The 22,707-nt window shown below is 46.1% G+C and overlaps 1 protein-coding gene across 1 annotated transcript in view; it reads left to right on the plus strand.

The window, feature by feature from the left end:
- Positions 1-2,280, plus strand: part of TTC29 (tetratricopeptide repeat domain 29) — a gene marked incomplete at both ends in the record, with an annotated part of 162,481 nt that extends 160,201 nt beyond the window's left edge. The window contains one exon of the mRNA XM_084245598.1: positions 1,952-2,280. Coding sequence (XP_084101724.1) covers positions 1,952-2,280 — 329 coding nt within the window. The remainder of the gene's footprint in view (positions 1-1,951) is intronic.
- Positions 2,281-22,707: the final 20,427 nt, after the last annotated feature.

Consider the following 22,707-nt stretch of genomic DNA (forward strand, 5'->3'; position numbering starts at 1 on the left):
TAGCTATTAAAATCTAGCTATATAATTAAAATTTAAATAACCACGGTAATGTAAATTAGGTTTCAGATAAAATCTATGCTAAGAGGAAGGGAGAATTTTGAGGGGGAAATAAAGAATAGAATGGGAACGAAGGAAGTTAGTTGTTTACCTTTAGATGATGTAGGAACAGATTTTTAAAACCAGATGACTAAAACTCTGTTAAAATTCTATCATTTAGGGCCTCCCTGGTGGCACAGGGGTTAACATGCAACCTATGAAGCTGTCCACAGCCTCTGCAGCACGAGTTCGATTCCCGGCCGGCCAGGGAGCTACCCACATGGCAGGACAGACCTCTCCTGTCGTGCAGTGCCCGCTGCTCCCCTCAGCAGTGTGTTTCAGTAGATTTGCCCTTTCTGTTCCCTGCTCTGTCTCTGGTGAATCCTCTCACACACACCCACATCTCTGGCCTGTACCCCAATTCTTGTATAAAAATAAATCTTTTAAAAAATTGTATCATTTATTTTGTTTATAGTCCACATATGAGTGAAACCATCTGGTATTTGTCTTTCTCCTTCTGGCTTATTTCACTTAGCATGGTCCCCTCCAGTTTACCTCAATTAAAAAAAAAAATTTAAAACTCTGTCATTTGTATTTGAAAATAAAACCCTGGAAGTCAACTTTTATCATTTTTATATGGTACCTAATGTCTACTAAATCCCCCAGACAATAAATAGATTAAATTATCTTCGCTACACACTTGTGTTGCTCAGCTCACTCCCCAACCTCCCAGCAGAACACATAGGTCTCCGGCTGCTGACTGAGCTGCTAACCACATCCCTGCCCACCCCCAGGTCACCCTGACCCCTCCCCCCCACACTCCCAGGCTGGTGGTCAGGCCTTTGCCAAGAGTCAGAGACTCAAATGACTGGTTCTGCTCTGTAGAGCATGCTTGGCAATTGCAGGAGGCACTAGATAACTTTCTTCCTTGTCTGCAATGGATTCAATGTTGCTTTCACAGTGGAAAAGCCAAGCTAGTCCTCTCCCAGGACTTCTTACTATAAGGCAACAAAAAGCATTCTTCTTCATAAAGATTTTAAAGTTCACTTTAGAGGCAGTGTATCTAGGGGATTTAAACGGTGGGTGTGGAGAACAAACCCAGGCTCTGGAACCCACAGGGGCACCAGTGTAAACCCACTGTCCAGATGATGCTTGGCTAGCTACATGCAACGTGTACACTGAACATGTTCCAGTGTTTTATTTCAGTCTACACCATCTGCCCTTTCCATGCCAAGAAAGGGGCTGCACCCTACAGTACAGAGCTCCCAATACCTGGAGGCACTTCATATCCCTCCATCTCCATACAAATCCTTGCAGACGCCCCACGGCCAGAGGATCTCTTCAAAGCCCTGCTCAAGCGCCTGCTCTATACTTCAGCTGCACTAAAAACTGTTGTATTGCTCACAGGGCTGAGTTTGCACATTAGAAGGATAACTGAACCCTGGAATCTTGACACATCCTGACACCAGAAAAGGGTGAATTAATTAAAAGCTTAACTAATTCTCCTCACCCACTCCATGCTAGAGGCCTAGCTCGGTGCCACGCCCTGCAGAGCGACTGTCTGGAAAGTCACCTCCCTTGCTGGGAGGCCTGAGGCTCAGAGTCTTACATAGTGGCCCTATTGTTATATATTCAAAGCAAATAAAAATAGGTTATTTTGCGGGGAACGGAGGCTTACTGACATGCTGTCATTTTCTTAACTTTGTGGACACCTTGAGATTCTCATCTCTGCAAAAGCATCACTGTCCACAACCACAGTTGCTAAAGCGTGAAGTAGCTGTTTATCTCCCCAAAGCAGCATTTTCCCAAAATATTCAATTGACACATTGTGCAAATAATAAAAGTGACACTGAAAATTAGGGCCGTGCAGCGTGCACTAAAGGGCAAAACTGGCAATGACCCGCCCACTGTGCAGGAGCAGCGGGAGCCACTGGGAAAACCTTCGCCAGAAGCTGCAGCCTGTGGGCAGCCCCTCCCTCAGGCGTCGGTGGAGAAAATGGTCCAATCGGCCACTTAGAACTGCAAATGGGCCAATCAGGCAGGAATCAACTGGGTGGGAGGACCCTGGCGGAGGATATAAGGCTGGAGCCATCTTGGGAGGCCCAGACTCCTCCCGCTCTGTTCCTGGCATCCAAGGAAGAGAGCAGCAGCATCCGGCAAGCGACCTTGGAAGAAAGAAGTGGAAGAGCTTCGCAGCGGCCCAGTGGCTGTCCCTGCTCCTGTCCTGCCTCTGACATCGCCTGAAAGGGGCCCCGGGTATGGTGTCAGAACTGTTGGTGGCTGTGTGGGCCAACAACTCACAAAGAGCTGTTAACACTGGTGTTTCTGACACTGCTGCCTCCTAGTGACTGGGTGACCAGCACTACTGGTCAGTGCTGCCCAGCACTGGGGACAGGTGACCAGCACTCCATGCTTTTGCAGCCACCGCTGATGTCTGGTCCAGCGCCTGGTGCTGTCCGTCCAAACCTTCAGACTGTGGCTAGTGCTGCTGTGGCCTCATCAGAGGCCCCACCTGTGAGCACCTCCAGCTGCGGTGAATTGGCTCCTGGGCTGCTTCCTGCCAGCTGCTACGCACCCCAGGCCCTGGTTGGCAGGACAGCACCATCTAGGATGAGTGACCTTTTGCTTGGGACTGCGGGACACAATGGACACTATCTGAGGTGAGTGAGCTGGCCATTTGTGGTCTGAGTAACTCTTTGATTCCCCTCTTTGTTAAGTAAACCCCATTATTGTTATTACCCTGAGCCTGAGTGGTCTTGCAACTGAGCGCGCTGGTGAAGAACCCACAGACCATAGTCTGTTCTCTACTGGGCACTGTCCTTGAATGGCTAAAGCCCCCCATAATCCTATTTTAGTTGCAACCATGAAGAGACTAGACACCCATGCTTGACCAGCCCAAGGGTCCTCTCCTAGAAGCGTAGAGAAATTGCAAGACACCTGGCAGGAAATTTGAAGAAAAAAAAATTGAAACTGGCCATGGGCTCAACCATCAGTTTGGGTAGCTCAGCCTCCTCTCTACCCCCTGTTTCTTCTGCTTTTTCTATCATAGGTTCTGGGTTGACAAGTATAAAATCTGGTATCAACGAACTAATGTTTATGCTGCTGGAGGTTATATGGGTATAGAGTTGGAACCCACATGTGAATTTTGGATTTATGTTTATGGGCATGTTCGTGGTTATGTTGGTATACATGCTGTTTGGTTTAAAAGAAGGTAAAATATCTGGTGAAAAACTACGTAGGGGCCTTCCTGGTGGCGCAGGGGGTTCGATCCCCAGCCAGGGAGCAACCCACATGGCGCAGCAGACCTCTCCTGTCTTACCCGCTGCTCCCCTCAGCAGTGTATTTCAGTCAATCTGTCTGTTCTGCTCCCCACTCTGCCTCTGGTGAATCCTCTCACCCCCACACCTCTGGCTGTACCTCGGTTCTTGTATGCATAAATAAATAAATCTTAAAAAAAAAAACAACTGCAGGAGTAGCTACAGAAACTGCAAGAGCAGATACAGGTTGCCTTCTAGAAATCGGATCTGGGGAAGTAGAAGCCCGTTTGAAAGGAAGTGAGAATTCTCTTGAAAAACCCCAGGAGCAGGTACAGAAACAAGAAGCCCATTTGCTGGCACAGAGGGAAGGGGACCAACCATCCCCTTCCCTAGGGGTCACAGAGAGGCCCAGGAAAAGGAGACCCACACCAGATGCAGCCTTGAACCCAAGGTGCGGAATCCCTTCCTTGTGCCCAGTGCCCTCCTGAGGAGGCCTTGGGGGCTCGGCAAGCCTCACTGCCCCCCAGCAATAATACTGGAATGAGTTCCCCTCACACCAGAAGGGTGCCCACTATGGTCAAGGGAGATGCTCTGGGTCAGGACTGTTCCCTCTTTTTCAGTTCCCAATGGGGGGATTGAATGAATGTGTTCACCTGCTGGGTATTTATTGGTCTTATAGCCCCTTGGCCCATGCAGACCTCATGAACAGGTACAATTATGTCCCTTCATACTGGCAGAGCCCCCCAAAGATGACAGAATTGATTGCATCTGTTTTTGCTTTCTACTGACCTAGCTGCAGACACGCAGTCATTGTAATGTGTAATGTTGACCATATCGCTTACATGTGACAAAAGGAGAATGATTTTGGGAAAGGCTAGGGAAGAAGCCGGTCATTTCCACTTGGAGGATATAGACAACCCAGATTAGAAGGAGCTGTCCCTTTAGTAGCCCCCAGCTGGCATCCCAAAAATGGATGAATGTGAAAGTTGGACTGCTACTAAAAGTGCTTGTTAGTAGGGCTAAGGCAGGGGATTCTAAACAGAAAGATTTTGGTAAGGCATGGAGGTTCATCAAAGGGCCAAACAAGATCCTTCAGAATTTTTAGAAAGAATAATGCAGGCATATAACACATATACAGGATATAGACACATATACAGATATAGACCCTGGAGCTCCGGAGCGCGCTAGATGGTGAACGAGGTAGCCTGTCAGTGTGCTCCAATATAAGGAGGATGGTGAATAGGGTTGACGGTGCTGCGGAAAGGACGCCTCCCAGTTAGTGGCACAGCCTGGAGGGTCTAGAATGCAAGAGGGTGAAGGAGTCTGAGAACTGCAATGGTGTTTGTAGAAGGGGAGACAGGCCTGGATGCAGAAGAAAGCGAGGAGGCACAATAAGAGAACCTCTAAGCTCAATGTGCTCACTGCAGAGGAAGGCGCTGGGGAACAGATATCCTTGGACGGCCACAGCACACCTGTACCCCTATTTCAAAACATCTTTGAAGCAGGAGCAGAGAAAATACTCTCCTCTAACTGCACAAAGAGAGTAAAAAGGAAACTTTGTCTACTTTGCCACCTACTAAATTTCTGAAAACTATGTTGATTCTAAAAATGAAACCATATCATCTTAGCAAAACAAGGAATAAAAAGTTTTTCTAATACTCAGATTCCTAGAAACCAATAGGAAGAACCTATTCTCATTAAAGGGATAATGGAGAGAGCACGGCTTTCATTAACCTGAGAGTGTTTACAATAAATGTGCATCAACGTAAAATTATCAAGCAAATATATTGCAAGTGCATTCATTGAAATGGTAAATGCATGTGAAGGTCAAGGGCGACCCCCCACACACACTAAATTTACTCCTTTCTCCACTTAACTTTAGCAAATTATTATGATTTTTTACATAAACTAAATAGGCTCCAAGGGATTAAAAGTCTTCATTCTGCCTGTGTCGATCCAGATATGGGTTGCAGAGGTGTAGGGAAGGATGGGTTGTATTAACCATGATTTGATGAAATATAAATCGTTGCTCCAACTTCCTGCTGCCACAGCAGACCAGACTGACTTCCACGGGCTCACATCAGTCACTCATCATGTTCTTCAGGCCTTTCTCTCCACAAGAGTAAATTTTTTAAGGATAAGACATGTTTTTCATTCCCAGCATCTTTCAAAATACCAGAGACTCAGTAACAGTGTGTTAAACTTATAATTTATATATTCAGTTTACCAGTTAACATAATACTTCCAGGAATCTCAGCGAAGAAAAGCAGCCCATAAAGGGAATATCGGGGTTTTATATCTCTCTCAACTCATAGAGACAGCAGCAGAATTCCCTAAATCATTGTTACTTTCAGAACATACTTTTGAGCTGTGGTCATCTCTGTTGATGGGATATTTTGAATGACCTGCTTTCTTTACCTGCTGAATTCCCACCTACCTGGAACATCAAATCTGGCTTCTCATTCCCAGGTTATCAACCTCCTAGATCCCAGATATTTGGCTGGTTTCTTTTTTTTTTTTTAATAAACCTTTTATTAACCTTTCATGTGTGCCAGCAATAGAGTATTTTTTTTTTAGATTTTTTAAATTTTTTTAATTTATTTATACAAGCACTGGGTACAGTCAGAAGCGCAGGAGGGTGAGAGAATTCACCAGAGCCAGAGCGGGGAGCAGAGCAGGCAGAAGGACCGAAGGACCGAAGGACTGAAGGACTGAAGGACTGAAGGACACTGCTGAGGGGAGCAGCAGGCGGCAGGAGAGGTCTGCGCACCATTTGGGACCCTCCTCCGGTGGCCGGGGAGCAGCCGGGGAGCAGCCGGGGAGCAGCCGGGGAGCAGCCGGGGAGCAGCCGGGGAGCAGCCGGGGAGCAGCCGGGGATCGAACTGGCGCTGCAGAGGCTGCGGGCAGCTTCGCAACCCAGCGCGAAGCTGCTGAGCCACCGGGGAGGCCCTATTTGGCTGGTTTCTGAGATCAGGTTCTGGAAAAACCTGATCTGGAAAAACTGATGTAACTGCCTGACAGGTTCTGGGTGATTGCATTTCAATCTTAGCAATCTACTACAATAGCCACTATTTACATGTTAGCGTTCTACCCCTAAAGCTGACAAATCATGTTTCTTACTTCCCTAGATATACCGTAACCACTTAGAATAGCATAGAATGTGAATTATTTCATCTCCCATTTCCTCAAGAAATATGTGATAAACTTATATCTAAAATACTAGTAAAAGGCTACATTTTATGTGATTAGTACAAAAACCTGATCAACTGAAACTAGAAATGACATTCTCAAACTGTCATCTTCAAATAATTTATACATTAATATTATAAATAATTATCTCTGGTGAAATGTAACAATTATTAGGTAAACAAAGCAAGTGAGAGAAACAAGATCATTTTCCCCATCTTCTGAGAAAGAGAGCAGATGTAATATTTAACACAACAAACGCTCTCTGATTATCAAGGATCCCACTTACCTCCATCCAAAAATATTTGAAGTTACACACAACAAAAGGAAAGGAAGAATTAATGTTTTCTGAGAGCCTAAAATGGGCTGGACATTGTGTTAGGAACTCAGATAATAGTCAAAGCAACGAAGGGGATAGTATTGGTCTCATTTTACAAATGAGAACAAGACAAGACTAGCTTTGTTCCCAAGATCACATAATTTGGAAGGAATAATGCCCAAATTTGTTCAGATTTCTATCAAGTCTATCCAACTCCAAAGTGAAGGTAGGCTGACATCTTCATAATAAAACTAGAAAGCACAAAATGCAAAAGAAATTAAAACACTAACAACTAAAAGCAAGTTAGAAAAAACTAGAGAATGAGAAGGTAAATATTCAAGTATATATATATATATATATGTATATGCTTATTGCATTTTAACCCAATTCTTAGCCATAGACTGTCAGTCAAGGCAAAGAGAAATCACAGGGGTAACTGCTCTCATTTACCTGATAAAAGGAGAACTATTAATTTATCAAGAAGGAGAAATAGCTCTGGAGTTCTAAGAGGAAGGTCTTATGTAAGGTCACACACAGAACCTCCCACAACACAATCCACTTTCTCCATAACAGTTTTTGAAAGACTGCAGAGATGTCACTCACATAGCTATTTCCCACATGGGCCCCTGCCTGTAGCCAGGTACAGGCAAAGCAAAATAGCGTGCTGTTAGCATAATCGAAGAAAAAGAACAAGATGATGTCACCAGACAAAATCTCAGTTTCCTCAAATCATCACCTGTGAGTCTTCCCCTGGTATCCCACAATCATTAGTAAAACCCCTTTCTGACAGCAAGAAAAAGGAACCTGTTGCCTGTGTCAGAGCCAGAGCTCTAGGTCATCCTTGAGGTCTTTGAACCCATCTGTCAGTCAACAAATATTTACCAACAGGTCATATGTACCAAGGTCTAAACCAGGGACACGTTTTCTCGACGAATCTGATGTACTCTGGTGAAAGTTGCACTCTGCTGGAGGAAACAAATCACCCAAACACAAAAACACTAACATTCAAGTTGCAATGAGGGTTACAAAGTCATTACAGAGTGCCACAAGCGCCCAGCGACAGCCCAGAGCAAAGGCAGGGAGCAAGTTAAGAAAGGCATCCCTGAAAAAGTGGCTGCAGAGCTGAGATCTCACTCGCTTTTGTTCAGCACATAATTAGCCCGTCTACATATGGGGCTCCATGAAGTATCCTGAACACACAGCCACATCAGGGGCTGTGAAGTATACAAAACAGTCTAATACACACATCTGGGAAGAAACTGAAATTCAATTAGAAAAGATGTGTCCACATGAGAAGTTGGTAATACCAGGACGCATTAAAGAAGCAGCAAAGAAGTGACACAAATAAGTGATAATGAGAAAAGCAATCGATAAACCACGAAGAGCTGGATTAACCCAGAAGGAGTCCTCAGGACATAGTGTGAGAAGGAGTTAGACAATGATGGTTTGAAGTGCTTCTGTCTAAAACACATAATAAAAAATACATTTTATACCATAGTTCAATAGAAATAGAACTAAAATTGAAATATATTGATTATTAACACATCAAACCTCCAGTTTCATAAAATAAAGCTTATTCTCACATCATGCACATTGAATGTTTCTACTCGGTTTCATTGAAAATTTGTTTTGCTATTTGCTGGTTCATTACCCACTAGTATATCCCAAACTAACAGCTGAACTTTCTGTAGCAGAAAGGATTTCTCCACAAAGCAAAGGCCCATCACAGAGATAAAAGGAAACCAAAAAGTCAGCCAGCTCTTGCCTCCTGCAAAGGTGGTCCAAGCTGACACCACCTCTGCCTAACACCTTCCACCACCTCCTGCTTCTCCTCGTCTCCTCTCATTAGCCTTTGGCTTCACCACACACCTATAGTATCACCTTCTCCAGGACACATTCCTCTCCCAGCACCTCCCCGCTGCCAGCAGCATCAGCCTGGCGCTTAGTCAAATGGGTGATGCTTTCTTATGGGAAAATGAGGGAAACATGCGATCAGAGATCGTGAGACAGGCACTATCATAAATTTCTTTGACCCATTGTTTCTATCAGTAACACTTTTGGTGACATACATGTTCTTGAGCTATTTTTACAGCATATTGGGTCCCCTTGGATAGAAGAAAGAAGTTGTAGGACCTTGAGTCCAAACTGGTCAGAGCTGGATGATGAGGCATGTGCAGAACCACCAACAGGGATGCACAAAGGGGGGCTCATTATAACACTAGATACAAAAATCCCCAATTCTGGCTGAATTTGGCCTCTATTTTCTGACCATATGACCTGTGATGACACATGTACAACAGACGCCAGAGAAACACCACCCCAGCAGTACAAAAAGGAAACTGACCAATTGTGATGTTGTCTTGTTTGCTTCTTGTTAAAGGCCCTGATCGCTATAAAAACCAAGCCAAGGCTTTAATCAGGGAGCCTCCTTCTAAAGGGGTCTCCCTGGAGCTCTGGCACTTGCTCCATCACTTAAAATAAACCCTAGTGCTCTGTGTCTAGAGTCATTGCTATGTTCCTGAGTGAAAGTCTCCAGACCCTCAGCATGCAGCCCACAGCAGCTTTCCATAACAATATGACTGGATCAAAATCCCAGATTAGACATAAATTCTAGTCCAGAGGCTACACAAAAACAGAAGAAATTTATCCATTCACCCAGGATGTTTCTGTATAAGCATTAGTTTTACACCCTATTCAGTTTTCACCCAATTCAGTTTTATAATTGATCAGGCTCCAGCTACTAGAGATAGAAAAATATCTCAGGCACAGCAGCTACCTATTTTCCATAAATTCTATGGTGATCGCTCATCATCACCACCAATGTGGATACACTTTTCCTCTAGAAAAGAGAGCTATTCTTTGGCCATGACTATCTGAAATCCTTACTCTCATGAAATATAGACAATGAAGCCCTCAAAAATCTGACCTGTAGATTTGACCTCAGAACCTAAGTGGGATAGTGCCATCCCCAGCAAGTTCAAAAACATTCTGCAAGAATCTGGAGAAAAAAAAAAAAAAACACTTTTCCAAAGAAAACATGCAGGTGGTCAACAGGTGCAGGAAAAGACACTGGGCATTTCCTACTAGTAGGGAATTGCAAATGAAAACAACAATGAAATCTCACCCTACATCTGTGAGACTGACAATTACCCAAGAGACAACAAGCTGGTTGTTGGAGAGGATGTGGAGAGAAGGGAACACTTACACACTTTTGGTGAGAATGTAAGTTGGTGCAGCCACAAGGAAAAGCAGTATGGAGAGCCCTCAAGAAATAAAAATTAGAAATTCCTTATGATCCAGGTATCCCAACTCTGGATATTTACCTGCAAGATACAAAAAAAAACCCCACTAATTTGAAGAGATACATGCACATCCATGTCTATAATAGTATTGTTTACAGTAGCTAAGAATCAGAAATGATGTAAATGCCCATGGATTGATGAATGATAAAGATATGGTATATATACACACTGGAATATCCTTCAGCTCTTTAAAAAACAAAAATAAAAGAAGAAACCCTGCCATAGATGAGCCTAAAGGGAATTATGCTCAGTGAAATAAGCCAGACAGAAAAGACACTGTATGATGTCACTTATGGGTCATATATAGAGAGAACAAAGAGATGAAGTAAGTAAAACAAAAATAAACTTTCACACTATAAGAACAATTAGCAATTAGCAGGAGGAAGTGTGGGGAGAGGGGTAAATCATGGAAAAGGGGGTGATGCTGTGGTGAAGGATAGATTTGGACTTGAAGTGGTGAGTTTTATGTACTTCCATGACAGTGATGTCAACCATGAACACCTAGAACTTACATCAGTTGTAGTGTGTTATTACGTCAATAAACAGAGTGACTTTGCAGACAATTCCCAGTTTCTCTGTAAGGAAAAGACAGTTGTTGAAAAAATAATAGCTCAACACAAAATGATTATCAGTCTGAATCAAGCAGGGAACAGGTGAGAAATGTATCCACTGCTTTGTGGATATAAATGATGAAAAAACATGTATTGATTAGGTTTCAGATATTGATCAGAACTGATAAGCACATATTTCTCATGTTGCCTCACTGACAAGCCTTCTTTGAGAGTCTGCAAGAATAGCCTTTGGCCTCCACTGGAGGACCTGGGAATGTTAATAGCCCAGGAAGTGATACGTGAGAGAGGCACTGCAGAATTCCTCAGCTGACCTACAGTCTCTGGGTCCTGGCCTCACCCCCAGAGTGAACATTGCCTGGGGAGAGGGGGGAATATTTGGGGGTGTGTGTGTAGTAATCTGAAGAGTAATGCTGCTTAAAAAAAAAAAAAGGCATTTACTGCTCTACAGCTAAACCAGGAAGGCCATGGCCGTCACTTCTGTCCAGCAGGCTTGGCCCCACCTGCTCCAGAAAGTTGGCTTTCTCCTCACAATGAACCTTCAAAGAGGCCCCAATTTTAGGACCCAGGCTCCCTAAGCAGGGAATAAGAGGGGCTCCAGAACATGAAGGTATCTGTGGAGTTTGGGGGACTACAGGACCTGTTACTAGATTTGAATCAGATCTGACTCTTGGTCTGCAATCTATCCAAGCCAGGGGTGAGGTAGGTCATCACCTCTCCAAACTCGGGCCAGTAGCTGAGAGCGGCTGCTCCTTCGCTTACCAGGGCCTTGGCGGTCAGTGTTCAGGAGCTTTGGGGTCCGCCAAGGAGAGGCACGTGGCTGCTGTTCTGTCTTTTTGTGAAAAGGCCTGGGGAGTTGAGTCCCCGGGGTTCTGGGACGGGGTAACCTGCACATTCACATCAGGCTAGATTGGGGTGGTGGGGAGCCCTCGACGTGGCGTCCAGCCCTGCACTGCGCTGCGCTTTCTGGGAGGGACTCGCTGCAGGAACCAGACCTTCATGACCCCCTCAGGCCATAACCGGGCGCAGGCGGGGGTGCGGGACACGAGTACAGGTGGGGGGTGGGCACTGCGCCTCTCCCGGTGCAGGATGCCTGGAAGCGCCCCCTCCCAGCCCAAGGCCCCCGGGGTGCCCACGTGGCACCCGCCTCCTGTCGCCTCCGATCTGGGCACCAGCCTGTGGCTCCGAGGCCCGGGCCGCCCCCCGCGCCTCCGCCCGAGACCGCAGCCGCGCGCCTCCGAATGCAATTTTGACCGGTGCGTCCCCGGCCGGCCGCCTCGGGCCAAGGCTGGGAGGGAAGCGCAATCGGAAGAGAAAAAAGGCAACGGGGTGGGGGAGGGGACCAGGAGCGAGGCAGGGGTGTCATTTCCACCAACTGGGCTCTCTCCTGACCCAGCCGCTCATCTGTCACCGCTGTCTCATTCCTGTTATTTACATCTGTCTTTAGCATTCTAATTACTCGCTTTATTACTTTAGCCTGGAGGAATCCTGTAAAAAACAACTGAGATGAGGGCCCTACCACACAATAAAACTGCCCAAAATCCCCACTGCACATTATACCGAGCACTTGAGAATATTTGTGCTGTTATATGACCTCAATATGTCCTTAGATTGATCTTATTATATCTTTCTTTCTGCCTTCTCTTCCCCCGTGTGTGTAATGAACTCTTTTAAGGTGTGGAGAGCAAGAATAAGCTGTTCAACCAATGAAAAAAATGGGATTATTTTTTCAGCGGGACTTAGGGTGGCTTTAGGGACTATTCGGAGGTGTGTGGACCCATGATAGAGGCGGGTCCAGTTCCAAAACTTGTGCTCTTATGTTTACTTCAATGTGATAAAGTCGAGACATCTTCCCGTATAGGCTTCTGAGACTGAGAGAATCTTGGAAATTTAGAGGCGAGAATAAAATGCCTAATGTCTTTCATTACCTTGCATGAATCTGAGTTCCCAGAAGGTCTGGGGTGGGAGTGAATTTACCCTAGGAAGACAAGTGGCATTCAAAAATCATGGTGTTTGGATTTTTTTTTTCTTTTCTCATAAGATTTAGAAGTGTGTGGGGGGTGGGTGTGTGCAGATTCTTACTGAGTCTCATGGCAAGATTCCCAAATACTCTCCAGACTTGAATCAAAAGGAGGCTGAGACAACCCACCAGAAAATCCAGGCGAATGCAGCTTCCTAACTGTTATTTATTCCTGCTAGTGGAATTATTGTTGCACTCAGTTGCAATTTTCTGGCTGTGCTAATGGTTTTCTTTATTGTGTTACACTAACATAATCTCCTCCAGAAAGAAAATGACAAAATATATGGATTTTTAGATAAATAACTGAGGTAATTTATTGGCCTTTATGCTCTTCTGATGGGGTGGTTGATAGATAATGTAATAATATGTACATAATTAAGCGGGCTGACTGTACCTCCGTCAAAATAGGATCAAGGGTGGTGTGTGTGTCTTGTCTTCAGGCCTACAGTTTTCGCAATAGATATTTACTTCCTCTGCCCTGTGGAAGAGGACAGACCTCGGGAAGTAAACAAATAGGCACTTCATAGGCATGGGAGTGTGAAGGGGGCATGAGAAGAAAACTGGTTAATTCTCTCCTAAGGGTCTTTAGATTAGGGTCTCATTTTCTGTATCCCCACCTCTTCTGGTATGTTTCACTGAGCCATGGCCCATCAGAACTGAGGAGAAGAGAAAGCGTGCATTGGCAATAAACATAGGTTTTCCCAGAGAAATGAATAACTTACACCCAGGTCAGGGATAGGCCTTTGAATACCCCTCCCTGGGACCCAGACAACTGCTGTCAAGGAAGTGCAAAGGCTCCTGGGAAATCACGGAGCGTGAACTTGGTCACCAAATGTCCCTTTGCCCTGGCTTCTGGAGGTTGCCCATTCGAGGCATGGTGCACTTGCTCTTCCAAACTCATCTAAATTACATCAATAACAGAGCGCACTCTTTAATGAGCTCTCAACTTTAAAGACTTGAAGGATATTAACAAGCCGCTTGACAAATGGTGCTTAGAAGCACATTAAAGACGCTGCTAATGGAGCGCATAATGACGGCTAATTTTCGATCAGATATAAATTAGAGCCCCAACAGTTATTTGCCTTAAGGACTTTATGTAAATGATTCTGTTCTGTATAAACTGAAAAGCGAAGAGCGCCCTGCCATTTTGGCAATCCTTGTGGATATGATTAATAGATCCGCAGCAGAGCGGGGCAGAGACAACTGATGGCATTTCCATCTAAAAGTCAGTGTGTTTAGGTGGTAAATAGGATCTCTTCGAGCGTCGACGTGTGCTGCTTCTTCAACCAAAAGAGTGAACATGTCCTTGGCTTCTGCTTCACATGGGCAGAGAGGTTCACCAAGGGAGAGCATCCAGCCCCAGCCCCCTGAGGAGCCAGCAGCTCACACTCACCGCGACCCCCAGAACAGCCGCAAGTCTGTCCTCTGCTTGGCCCCAAACCCACATTCTGGGCTTCCTCAACACACAGCCCCACATCACTCTGTCACAAGAAACTTTATTGCATCCAAGCTCCAGCTATCACTTTTCAGATCCTCTCTTCGAGGTGTTGCTTGAGCGCGCCTTCCCAGCTCTGCACAGAAGTCAGATTCTAGTAGTGGAGAATGGGAGAAAGGAGGTGGAAACACTGGAGCTCAGAAAGGACAGGCTGGAGGAACTGGAATAGCTTCCTCCCCAGCTGTGAGTGGAGGAGAGCTCCCGGGGCTCTTTTCTGTGCATACATTAGGAATTTCTCTCCTCAAGTCATCAGAATGTAGGAAAGGGTTTGACTCTGGATTTCCTTCCAGCCTACTCATGCTCTGCTGGCCAAAGGAATCTGGAAGAAATGTTGTGTTACCTGTGTCCAGCTTTTCTACTCGTTCACCCCCACTGGGCATCAGCAGCAGCGGTGAATGCCAGGCTGTTCTGACAATATTGTTCAGAGCTGCATCTTGTGGGTGGCATCCTCTCCTGAAGGAGGGCAAACAGTGTGTGGGGGAGGAAATTTACAAACCTGAGGAACCATCCATCTTAGGCTTGTCAGTGGCTTTTTACAGACATAAACTCAGCCTTTCAGCGGCAGGAGAGTCAAGCATAACTGCCTCTCAGAGCAGTAAGGCAGTGACACCAGGTTCTAAGGTCTCCTCACCCAAGGCACTTGAGAAAGGAGAACAGAGAAGGGTGGGGAGCATGGAGGAAATGGAAGGATGAGGTTTGAGCATCAGAGAGATTTCGTCTGGACCAATCAACTCATTTCATCTTGCAGTAACTGATACCTAATGACCAGGAGTTAAATGGTGGCGAGTAAGGCTGTTCTTAGCACCATTACTGAGTTATGAAGTGGCTTTCAATTGGGTTACAATAAATACAATTGTTGTCTTCCATTAAATTTGTCCACTCCCTCTGCTTACCCTCCTCCCAGTGGCATTCACTTGTAGTGCTAAAAGAACATGCAAGAAGCATCTGAACATTTCTTGTACCCACCAGTGCAGGATTCTGCAGCACTTGAGCCCCATATGGAGAGCAGCCTCAGCTCACAGTTTATCTGACAGTGAAATCCTGCACCTTTCTGGTTCCACTGGCTGTTTATACTCTGCCCTGACGCCAGAGTTGGGTGGTAAAAACGATTTCTGAAAAATAAAACTTAGAGTTCACAACAAAATTAATCATGAAACTGTAGTCTCTGGTCTCTCCTGGTTTTAAGGGGAAATACAGCTGAGTTTTCCAGAATGAGGAGTGGGGTTCACCACATTTCAGCATAGAGAGCCTGATGGGCTTATGCTTTACCTCTCTCCCACCCCCTCAACCCCCCCGGAGGAGAGTTCAAGTCTCCTTTAGGGAATTCTGAGATTTTTTTTACAGTAGTAACCAGTTATCTAGGTACTTTGTCGTCTCTCCTTGGTGCAAATGGAGAATCCCTGGCTGAATGGGGTTTGGCTGGTCCCCAACCCACCCTTTCTAGAAGACAGCCCCTCTATCTTATTATAGCTCCTCTTTCTCTTCTCTGCATCCTCACGGTCTACGTTAAGGAGGGGCCCATGGGGTCATCTTGGCACCTCCCCTTTCCCTGGGGAAAAGCGGAGAGCGCTCTCCTATTAACCACCGCCCCGGCTCAGACCGGCTCTTTTTTTCTTGTTCACCTCCTACACTCTGAGTGAATCCCAGGGAAAAAAAATAAGTGTTACTGAAAAGGAAGCAGCATGAGAAAAAAAAATCAATGAAACGATTTAGGAAATGGAAGAAGGGGCCCCTCTGACAATACTGTAATTAAAAGCTCACAGGGCTGCAAAGTGAAACGCTGATGCAGAAGTGCAAGTTGCCTGACCCTGTAGGCCCATTTCAGGGAAGTTTGAGACTTAATGTAAGGGGGTGAACCCCAAGGTCCTCAAAAAAAATACCCAAAACAAAAACCAAAAAAACCGACCGACTTCTTTCTCCAAAGGAATCAGAAATCCTCACGGAGGCATTCTCATTCTCACGAGCACCGCCCCGCCTCCCCGCCCCCAGAGAGGAAAGCTCTGGAGGTGGGCTGGAGCAGTGCCTGCCATCCGGCTCCAGGTGAGGTGGAAGGTGAGCTCGCTCCAGCATCCTTTGTTAGAACGTGCAAGTTTGCACCAAAACTGAGACTTTCAAAGCAGTGGGCGAGGCTGCCCTTCTGGAAGCCACTACACAGTCCCTGGGAGCCCAGAACCTTCAGTATTGAGCCTTCATTCCCAAAAGAACCTTGGGTCTAATTTTGACCATCACCCCAGCTGAGTCCAGCTGCAGGACCGGCCCCCGTGTGTTCTGGGGAGAAACAGAGGCTTCACCCTCCGGCCGGAGGTCCTCAGCCGAAAGCCTGAGCGTTTGGGCTCAGCGCAAAGGACACCTGTGGTGAAATGTCAAAGCCTGCCCCGCGCCCTCACAACCTGACAGAGGACAGGCTTGGAGGTGAAGCTCCAGGGCCTTCCCAGGGGAATCACGGGTCTTGGTTAGACTGAGGAGAGGTTTTGAGTGAGTGCGGCAACTTTCACCAAGGCACACTGCTTGGGACGGCTCCGAGTGTACCTGAGTGTTGCTTAGTGAACAGTCCCCTAGGGATATTACCCCAATGGGGAGCTGCCAGGAAAAAAAAACGCAAAAGCTGCCAGGGGGGATCTGTACCTCTCTTCACGGTCTGTGGCCCTGAAGTCTCAGGCGGAGCTTCATCTGCTCCAGGAGGTTAATGGGTTTGTCTCAGCAGGTTCTTTGCTCACCTTTAAGATACAGAGCTGGTTTGGGCCTGTGTGAGGGAGCGAGTGCTGGGCCATTGCTGGCAGCTTCACAGGCCGTCCCACACCTCACCTCTACCCTCTCCACCCCCCACTGCAGACAAGGAATGGAAGCCCTGGGGTTTATAGCTGGAAAGGCAAGAGGTGGAGACGGAACAGAGAAGGTTACTCTTCTGGGCCAGACTCATGGCCTTTCTGGGATGCCTTTCCCTGGGTGTCCTGCCCAACGTCTGTTGAATTTGGAGCAAACTGACCTTATTCCAAAGGGATCGCCTGTCCCCCTCCCTTCTCTTGCCTTCCCCGTGGCCACACACTGCAGGCCAGGAACTCCCCACACCAGGACCTCCTCTATGTATGGAGACCTGCCAGCCGGCACCCAGCTTAGCCAAAGTGCTCAGAGATGCCGGCGGCCCACAGGAAAAGCTGGACCATTAACCCTTCCTCGCTCGGGGAGCCCAGCGTGGAGTCTCCCAGGTCTTCTGAGAGAACAAACTGCCCTGCGAGGCTCCAATCATTTACAAACCCACCAGCAACTTGTATTTTTAAATAAAATCCCATTGATGCAGCACGTTGGCATATTTGCCAGCATGTGCTTCCTTCAAACACATTGGCTCCACAGTTACCATTTTCTTGGGGCCTCCACTTATTTAGAAAAACCCAGAGGCTGCCAGACCAGGCTTCATCAGAGAATCCTCTTGTCCCCATAACCCTCCCCACGCGACTCAACAATATACACCAATAAAACTTGGTGCGTCCCGGTTCCAGAAAATGAGAAGTTCGTGGAGAAAAGGGGCGAGGAAGTGTTGCATTTATGAAAAATTAGGACAAAATGTGAAGACCCCTCACTCTGAGGCTGTGGGCCGGTCCAGCGAGGGGGGCGCTGGCCTCAGCGAGCTGCTGCGAAGTGTGGGGATGGGGGAGGGCGCTTGCTTTCCGCCAAGTGACAGCTGGAGTAATGGCTGCAGACCCAGACCGGGTGGGGGCGGCTGAGGCTGGGGGGGCGGGCAGTAATTACTAGCCCTGCTCCCCTCCTACCTACTTGAGCGCTAACGCGTTCTCTCAGCGCCCCAGCTGCGCGCTGGGCTGGCTGCGCGGCCTCGGGGCATCCTGGAGCCTGAACAGGGGGCGGTGCACGCTTGAGACTTTAAATCGAGGTTCCTAAAAGGCCTCTGAACTAGAAGGTCCCCAAAGTCCCATTCTTGCAGGGCTGTGGAGCCACGGAGAGCTGAGCAGACACTGCTCCACGCCAAGCAGCCCCCACAGCCCTGGCAGAAAGTGGGGGGGGGGTACAGAAGGGGGTACGGGGCAGCATGATCCACCTGATCCGTCTGTCTGTCCGGGACTGAGACCTTCCCGAGAGGGTTGCAGGGAAAGCGCGGCCAGGTCCCAGCCCACCGCGCCACCTCCATTTCGGGCCCACAAAAGCAAGAAGCCCTGGACCGGGCGCGCACCAGTTCCCTTGGGCCCCAGACCCCGAAGGGAAGCGCGCACCGAGGGGACCAGGCTGGGGAGGGCAGCGCGAAGGGGAGCGGGGTAGGGACTCGGTTCTCCACCTCCTCCCGCCGCTTCCCTCCCGCAGGCTGGAAGCCTCACGTAGTCTGGGATTTTTTTCAGAATAATTGATGGGTCCAGTTCTCCAGAGCTTTCCCAGCGAGAGTGCGGCGGACCGCGCTAGAATTTAAATAGACGTGATTAGTAAAATGCGAGGGGGCCAGGCGCCCCGGCCTCCTTCTTGCGGGTTCCTGGCTGCGCGGCTGGCGAGGCGCCTGCTCCCCCAGGCTCTGGCGGCCGCGAGGGGGCCAGGCCAGGCCAGCGCCAGCGAACGGCTCCCTCCCGACCCTCCAGCCCCGTGGACTCCCCCCCTTACCTGTCCCAACCGCCTCTCACCACAGCGCACCCGAGCTGGAGGAGCGAGGCGCTGGGGCTGGCTGGCACCCCAGGCCGGCTGTGCAACGCGGTGGGAAGCCTGGGGCTGGGACCGTGGTCCCCCAGAGCCACCCAGGCGGGCCCAAGGGTTGGCCTCCAAAACAACAACTAGGAGAGCCTTTGGGTGATCCCCAAGTCTCACCCCCCCCCTTTTCTCTCCCTCCGCCCTCATCCTCAGGCCTCCCTCCGGGCTGCGGAGCCCCAAAGCCCAGATCTCAGGGGCCCTCTTCACTTACCCAAAGCTCTAAGAAGGTCCCTGCCACAGAGAAGTGACCTAGGCTGAGAGACGCCTTCGTCTTGCTTCTCTCTTACATCCCTACCTCATCGATTTGTTCCTGAAAAGGGGGCTGTGCATTCTTATAACATCTACGGCCAATTAATATTGCATTAACTCTATTTAAAAAAAAAAAAAAACAAAAGCACCAGAATCCTGCACCCTATCAAAGCCATCTATTATTCACGGACATGTAATTGGAGACCTACGATATGTGTGTTACGGGCCAATGGAGGAAAACAGTCGTGACAATATTTCAGAAAGGAAGGAGATCCGAGGGTATCTAATATTTAATTTCAAGTCTGTGGTTTTCTAATTCGAGATTAAAAGCAGTCACGTCTTTGAAGCCAGACAGTTGGTATAAATGTACAGTTAAAATATTCTATTCCACGGTCCCTAGACAGAGCTCTCTGCTCGTCCCAGGCTTCATTAAATTTTTATTATCATCCCAGACTAGAGCAGGGAATGAGCCGAAAGACTGTCCATCTAATTGCAATTGATAAAAAAAAAAGCTCTTAGATCCCCCTCATTTCAATATATTAACAGCAGTTTTCTGCCTATGTCCAGTTTTTCCCAGCCCTGTGATACCCACAATCAGGACATCACACAGATGCATTTTACACTTTTGAACAGGCACTGAGCTTGGCTGTCTGCCCTTTGAGGAGGGGGGAGTAGTGGAGAGAGAGAGAGGGCAGTGAGATCTGGCTTCAGAAAGTGATGCTATATGAAGGGGGGGAAAAAAAAAGGTGACATCAGTTCTTGAAGCATCTGGTGAAAGAGCAACCAGAGACGACATTTGCACTAGGCTGGTTTTTCCTGTGGCAAGATGAAAGCATATTGTTACCCAAACAAAACAAACATTATTAGACCAGGCTGCACTTTTCGACAGGCTTTCCATGGTGTAGGATGAAAGCAAAGAGTAATATTTTCATTTTCTTTCTTTCTCACTGCTGCCCCCCCATCTCTCACACACATATACACACACACATAAACCTTAAAACGTTTGTTCTTCTTTCTTCTTGAACCTTATTCATGTGCTGTTGATCTGTCACACTAGAAGACTGTAGGTGCGTGTGTGTGTGTGTGTGTGTGTCTGTGTGTGTGTGTGTGTTCAGGGAGCCCATCTCAACAAGAGTGCTTTACATTTTTTGAAACTGGTGTAAATAAAGCTTTTCATCTCCAGGCATTGAAAGTACAGAATAAAACCCACAGTTTGCTTTCTGAGCAGCTTCCTATTATCACATCGCCACTTAATTTTATTTCTATTCTCTCCAAGTTAAATAGAAAGACTGACTCACAAGGGAGCTGCCATGTGCCTACAGACTGGGGATGTCAAGCAGAGAGACTCACTGTGCAAAGTTAATTTCAATTCCCGAGGAGGATTTCACATTCTGGCTGGCTCTGACCCACAGTAATTAGCTGAGATAACTAATGATTACTTACTTATTCCTTGTAATTATCTGGATTTAATAATTCGCTGTGTAATTTATTAATTCACTCATAATAGCCTTTCAGTACTGGGAATGGCTCCTTTAAAGGAGCAAAGCAGGAAAAATTTAGTGATTTTATCCTCATTGCCATAAATCTGTCCCCTGACAAATGTAGACTTCAGGAATATTTCTATCATCATAACTATCTGGGAACCTTTGTCTTCCTTTTTGTCTTATCAAGATACCAATCAACCCCCCCCCTTATTCTGTGACAGACCTTCCCTCCAAAGCCATCTGAAAAGTGAAGTGCATGTTTGAGTTCTAATGTGGATCAATTTACCTAGAAATATAAATTGTTTTCACCAAACAGCTGAAACGATGAATTTCTGAACTTCCTGTCATGATTCAATTGGAAAAATTGAGTTTCATCCTATGAACAATGTGCCTTGAAAAACCTCATGAACTTAATTTTTTTTTCCACCATCCCCTCAAGACTTTCCCCAACAGTTAGATCAAAATGAATTGATTCATTTAAAGTTTGAAAAGAAGCATTTTTACCACCCAAATTTCAATTCTTGTAACAAAGAGAGGTCCCAGCATTTCTGTCCTTGATGTAAGAGGATAGTAAAAAGTTGTGGATTGTTATTTGTTTAAAATATATTTTATAGAAAATAAGATAGTATTATATTGTATATGAATCCCAATTATTTCATTTACTTTTTCATATTTCCATATTCCCCTCCCCCCATTATGTCAATGAAACTTAACTGATAAAAGTTTGACCAACTGTTTTAATATAGGAAGGGAGCGCCATTCCAGATGGTGTAGAGTATACTTAGATATTAGCCAAAGCCTTACATGACCTTTGTCGTTCATCACTTATTCCATTTCAGTTTAGTTTCAGATGATCACATTGAACAAAAATATTGGACCATTTGCTTTTAGAGAAGTTTTTTAAAAGCTACATGGTTCTGAAAAGTCATATTGAGGATGACGAGTATGCTGCTAAGTCAATTCATTCAACATCTCTCCAATAAAAAAGCAATTGTACACCTTGAGGGAAAAAAAATCAGGAAATGAGTCATGAATGCCAATGGATTTGGTTGATCTGAAAAGGTCTTCAGTCTCATTTTGCTATTTACCCAGCTGAGGATTTTGAAAGTCAATGCCAAATAGGTAATTCTCAATAGTTTATATGAAGTTCCTTCTAGTCTTACCTTTAATTTCTTCTTTAAAACTAAGTTTTTCTCTCCAAATTTCTGGTTTGCTTTGGTTTGTCTCTTTGCAACTGTTTAATAAAAACACTCAGAATTTATTTCCTTTTAAAATTCTATTTCCCCCATAAAACCAACATATTGAAGCAGCCTTAAATAATGGATATAATGTCCATGTTGTAAGAAGAATAGATTTATACTCTTGTAATAACACAGAGAGGATGAATTTAAAATATCATATGGTTTTAAAAGTCTAAGAACAAAGGAGACAGAACACCTGGGGAATTGGGGTAAGAGAGGAAGGAAGGAAGGAGAGATGGGTTTTCATTCTCAGCTGTTGAAGTAAATAGTTTTTTATGTCACTCTAGTCATGAAAATCTTGAACAGTCATATATATTCATGCAAGTTACCATGTACAGCAAAACATAAAAATACCTGTTTTATTTATAAATAAGATTCCTCAACCCCTACTTAAATCAAGGATTGTTTCCTTCATTTAAAGATGCCAATGTTGTAAAAAGAAACCACTATCACACCTGTCCATCTCCCCCCCCCCCCCCCGAAAACAACTCCCCTTTCTCTTAATACAGAGATCCATGACCCTTAGATAATAGCCACATATGGAAAGGGGGAGGTATTATTTCTTTACTTTTTATCCAGATCATCCAACCTGACTTGCTACACATTCAAGCAATTTATTTTATTTTCTCCACTTTGAAAAAAGTAAGCACGCAGTTAAGTTCTCCATTGGCTAGAATTCTGTGGGCAAACGCACTTTGGAGGAGGTCTGGCACCTGTGGTTACTATCCATGGTGCTGAAATCTGTACTCACTATAATGAGATTGGAGACTGGCTGTTTGAAAAGGCTTTCGGGAAAACTTAATCTAAGTATGGGAAGAAAAATCCAAGAAATGGGAGAATGCACTTTCAGCCTCCAAAACATACAA

Source organism: Talpa europaea (assembly GCF_964194135.1).
Source record: "Talpa europaea genome assembly, chromosome: 10".
In the NCBI taxonomy this organism is placed as follows: domain Eukaryota; kingdom Metazoa; phylum Chordata; class Mammalia; order Eulipotyphla; family Talpidae; genus Talpa; species Talpa europaea.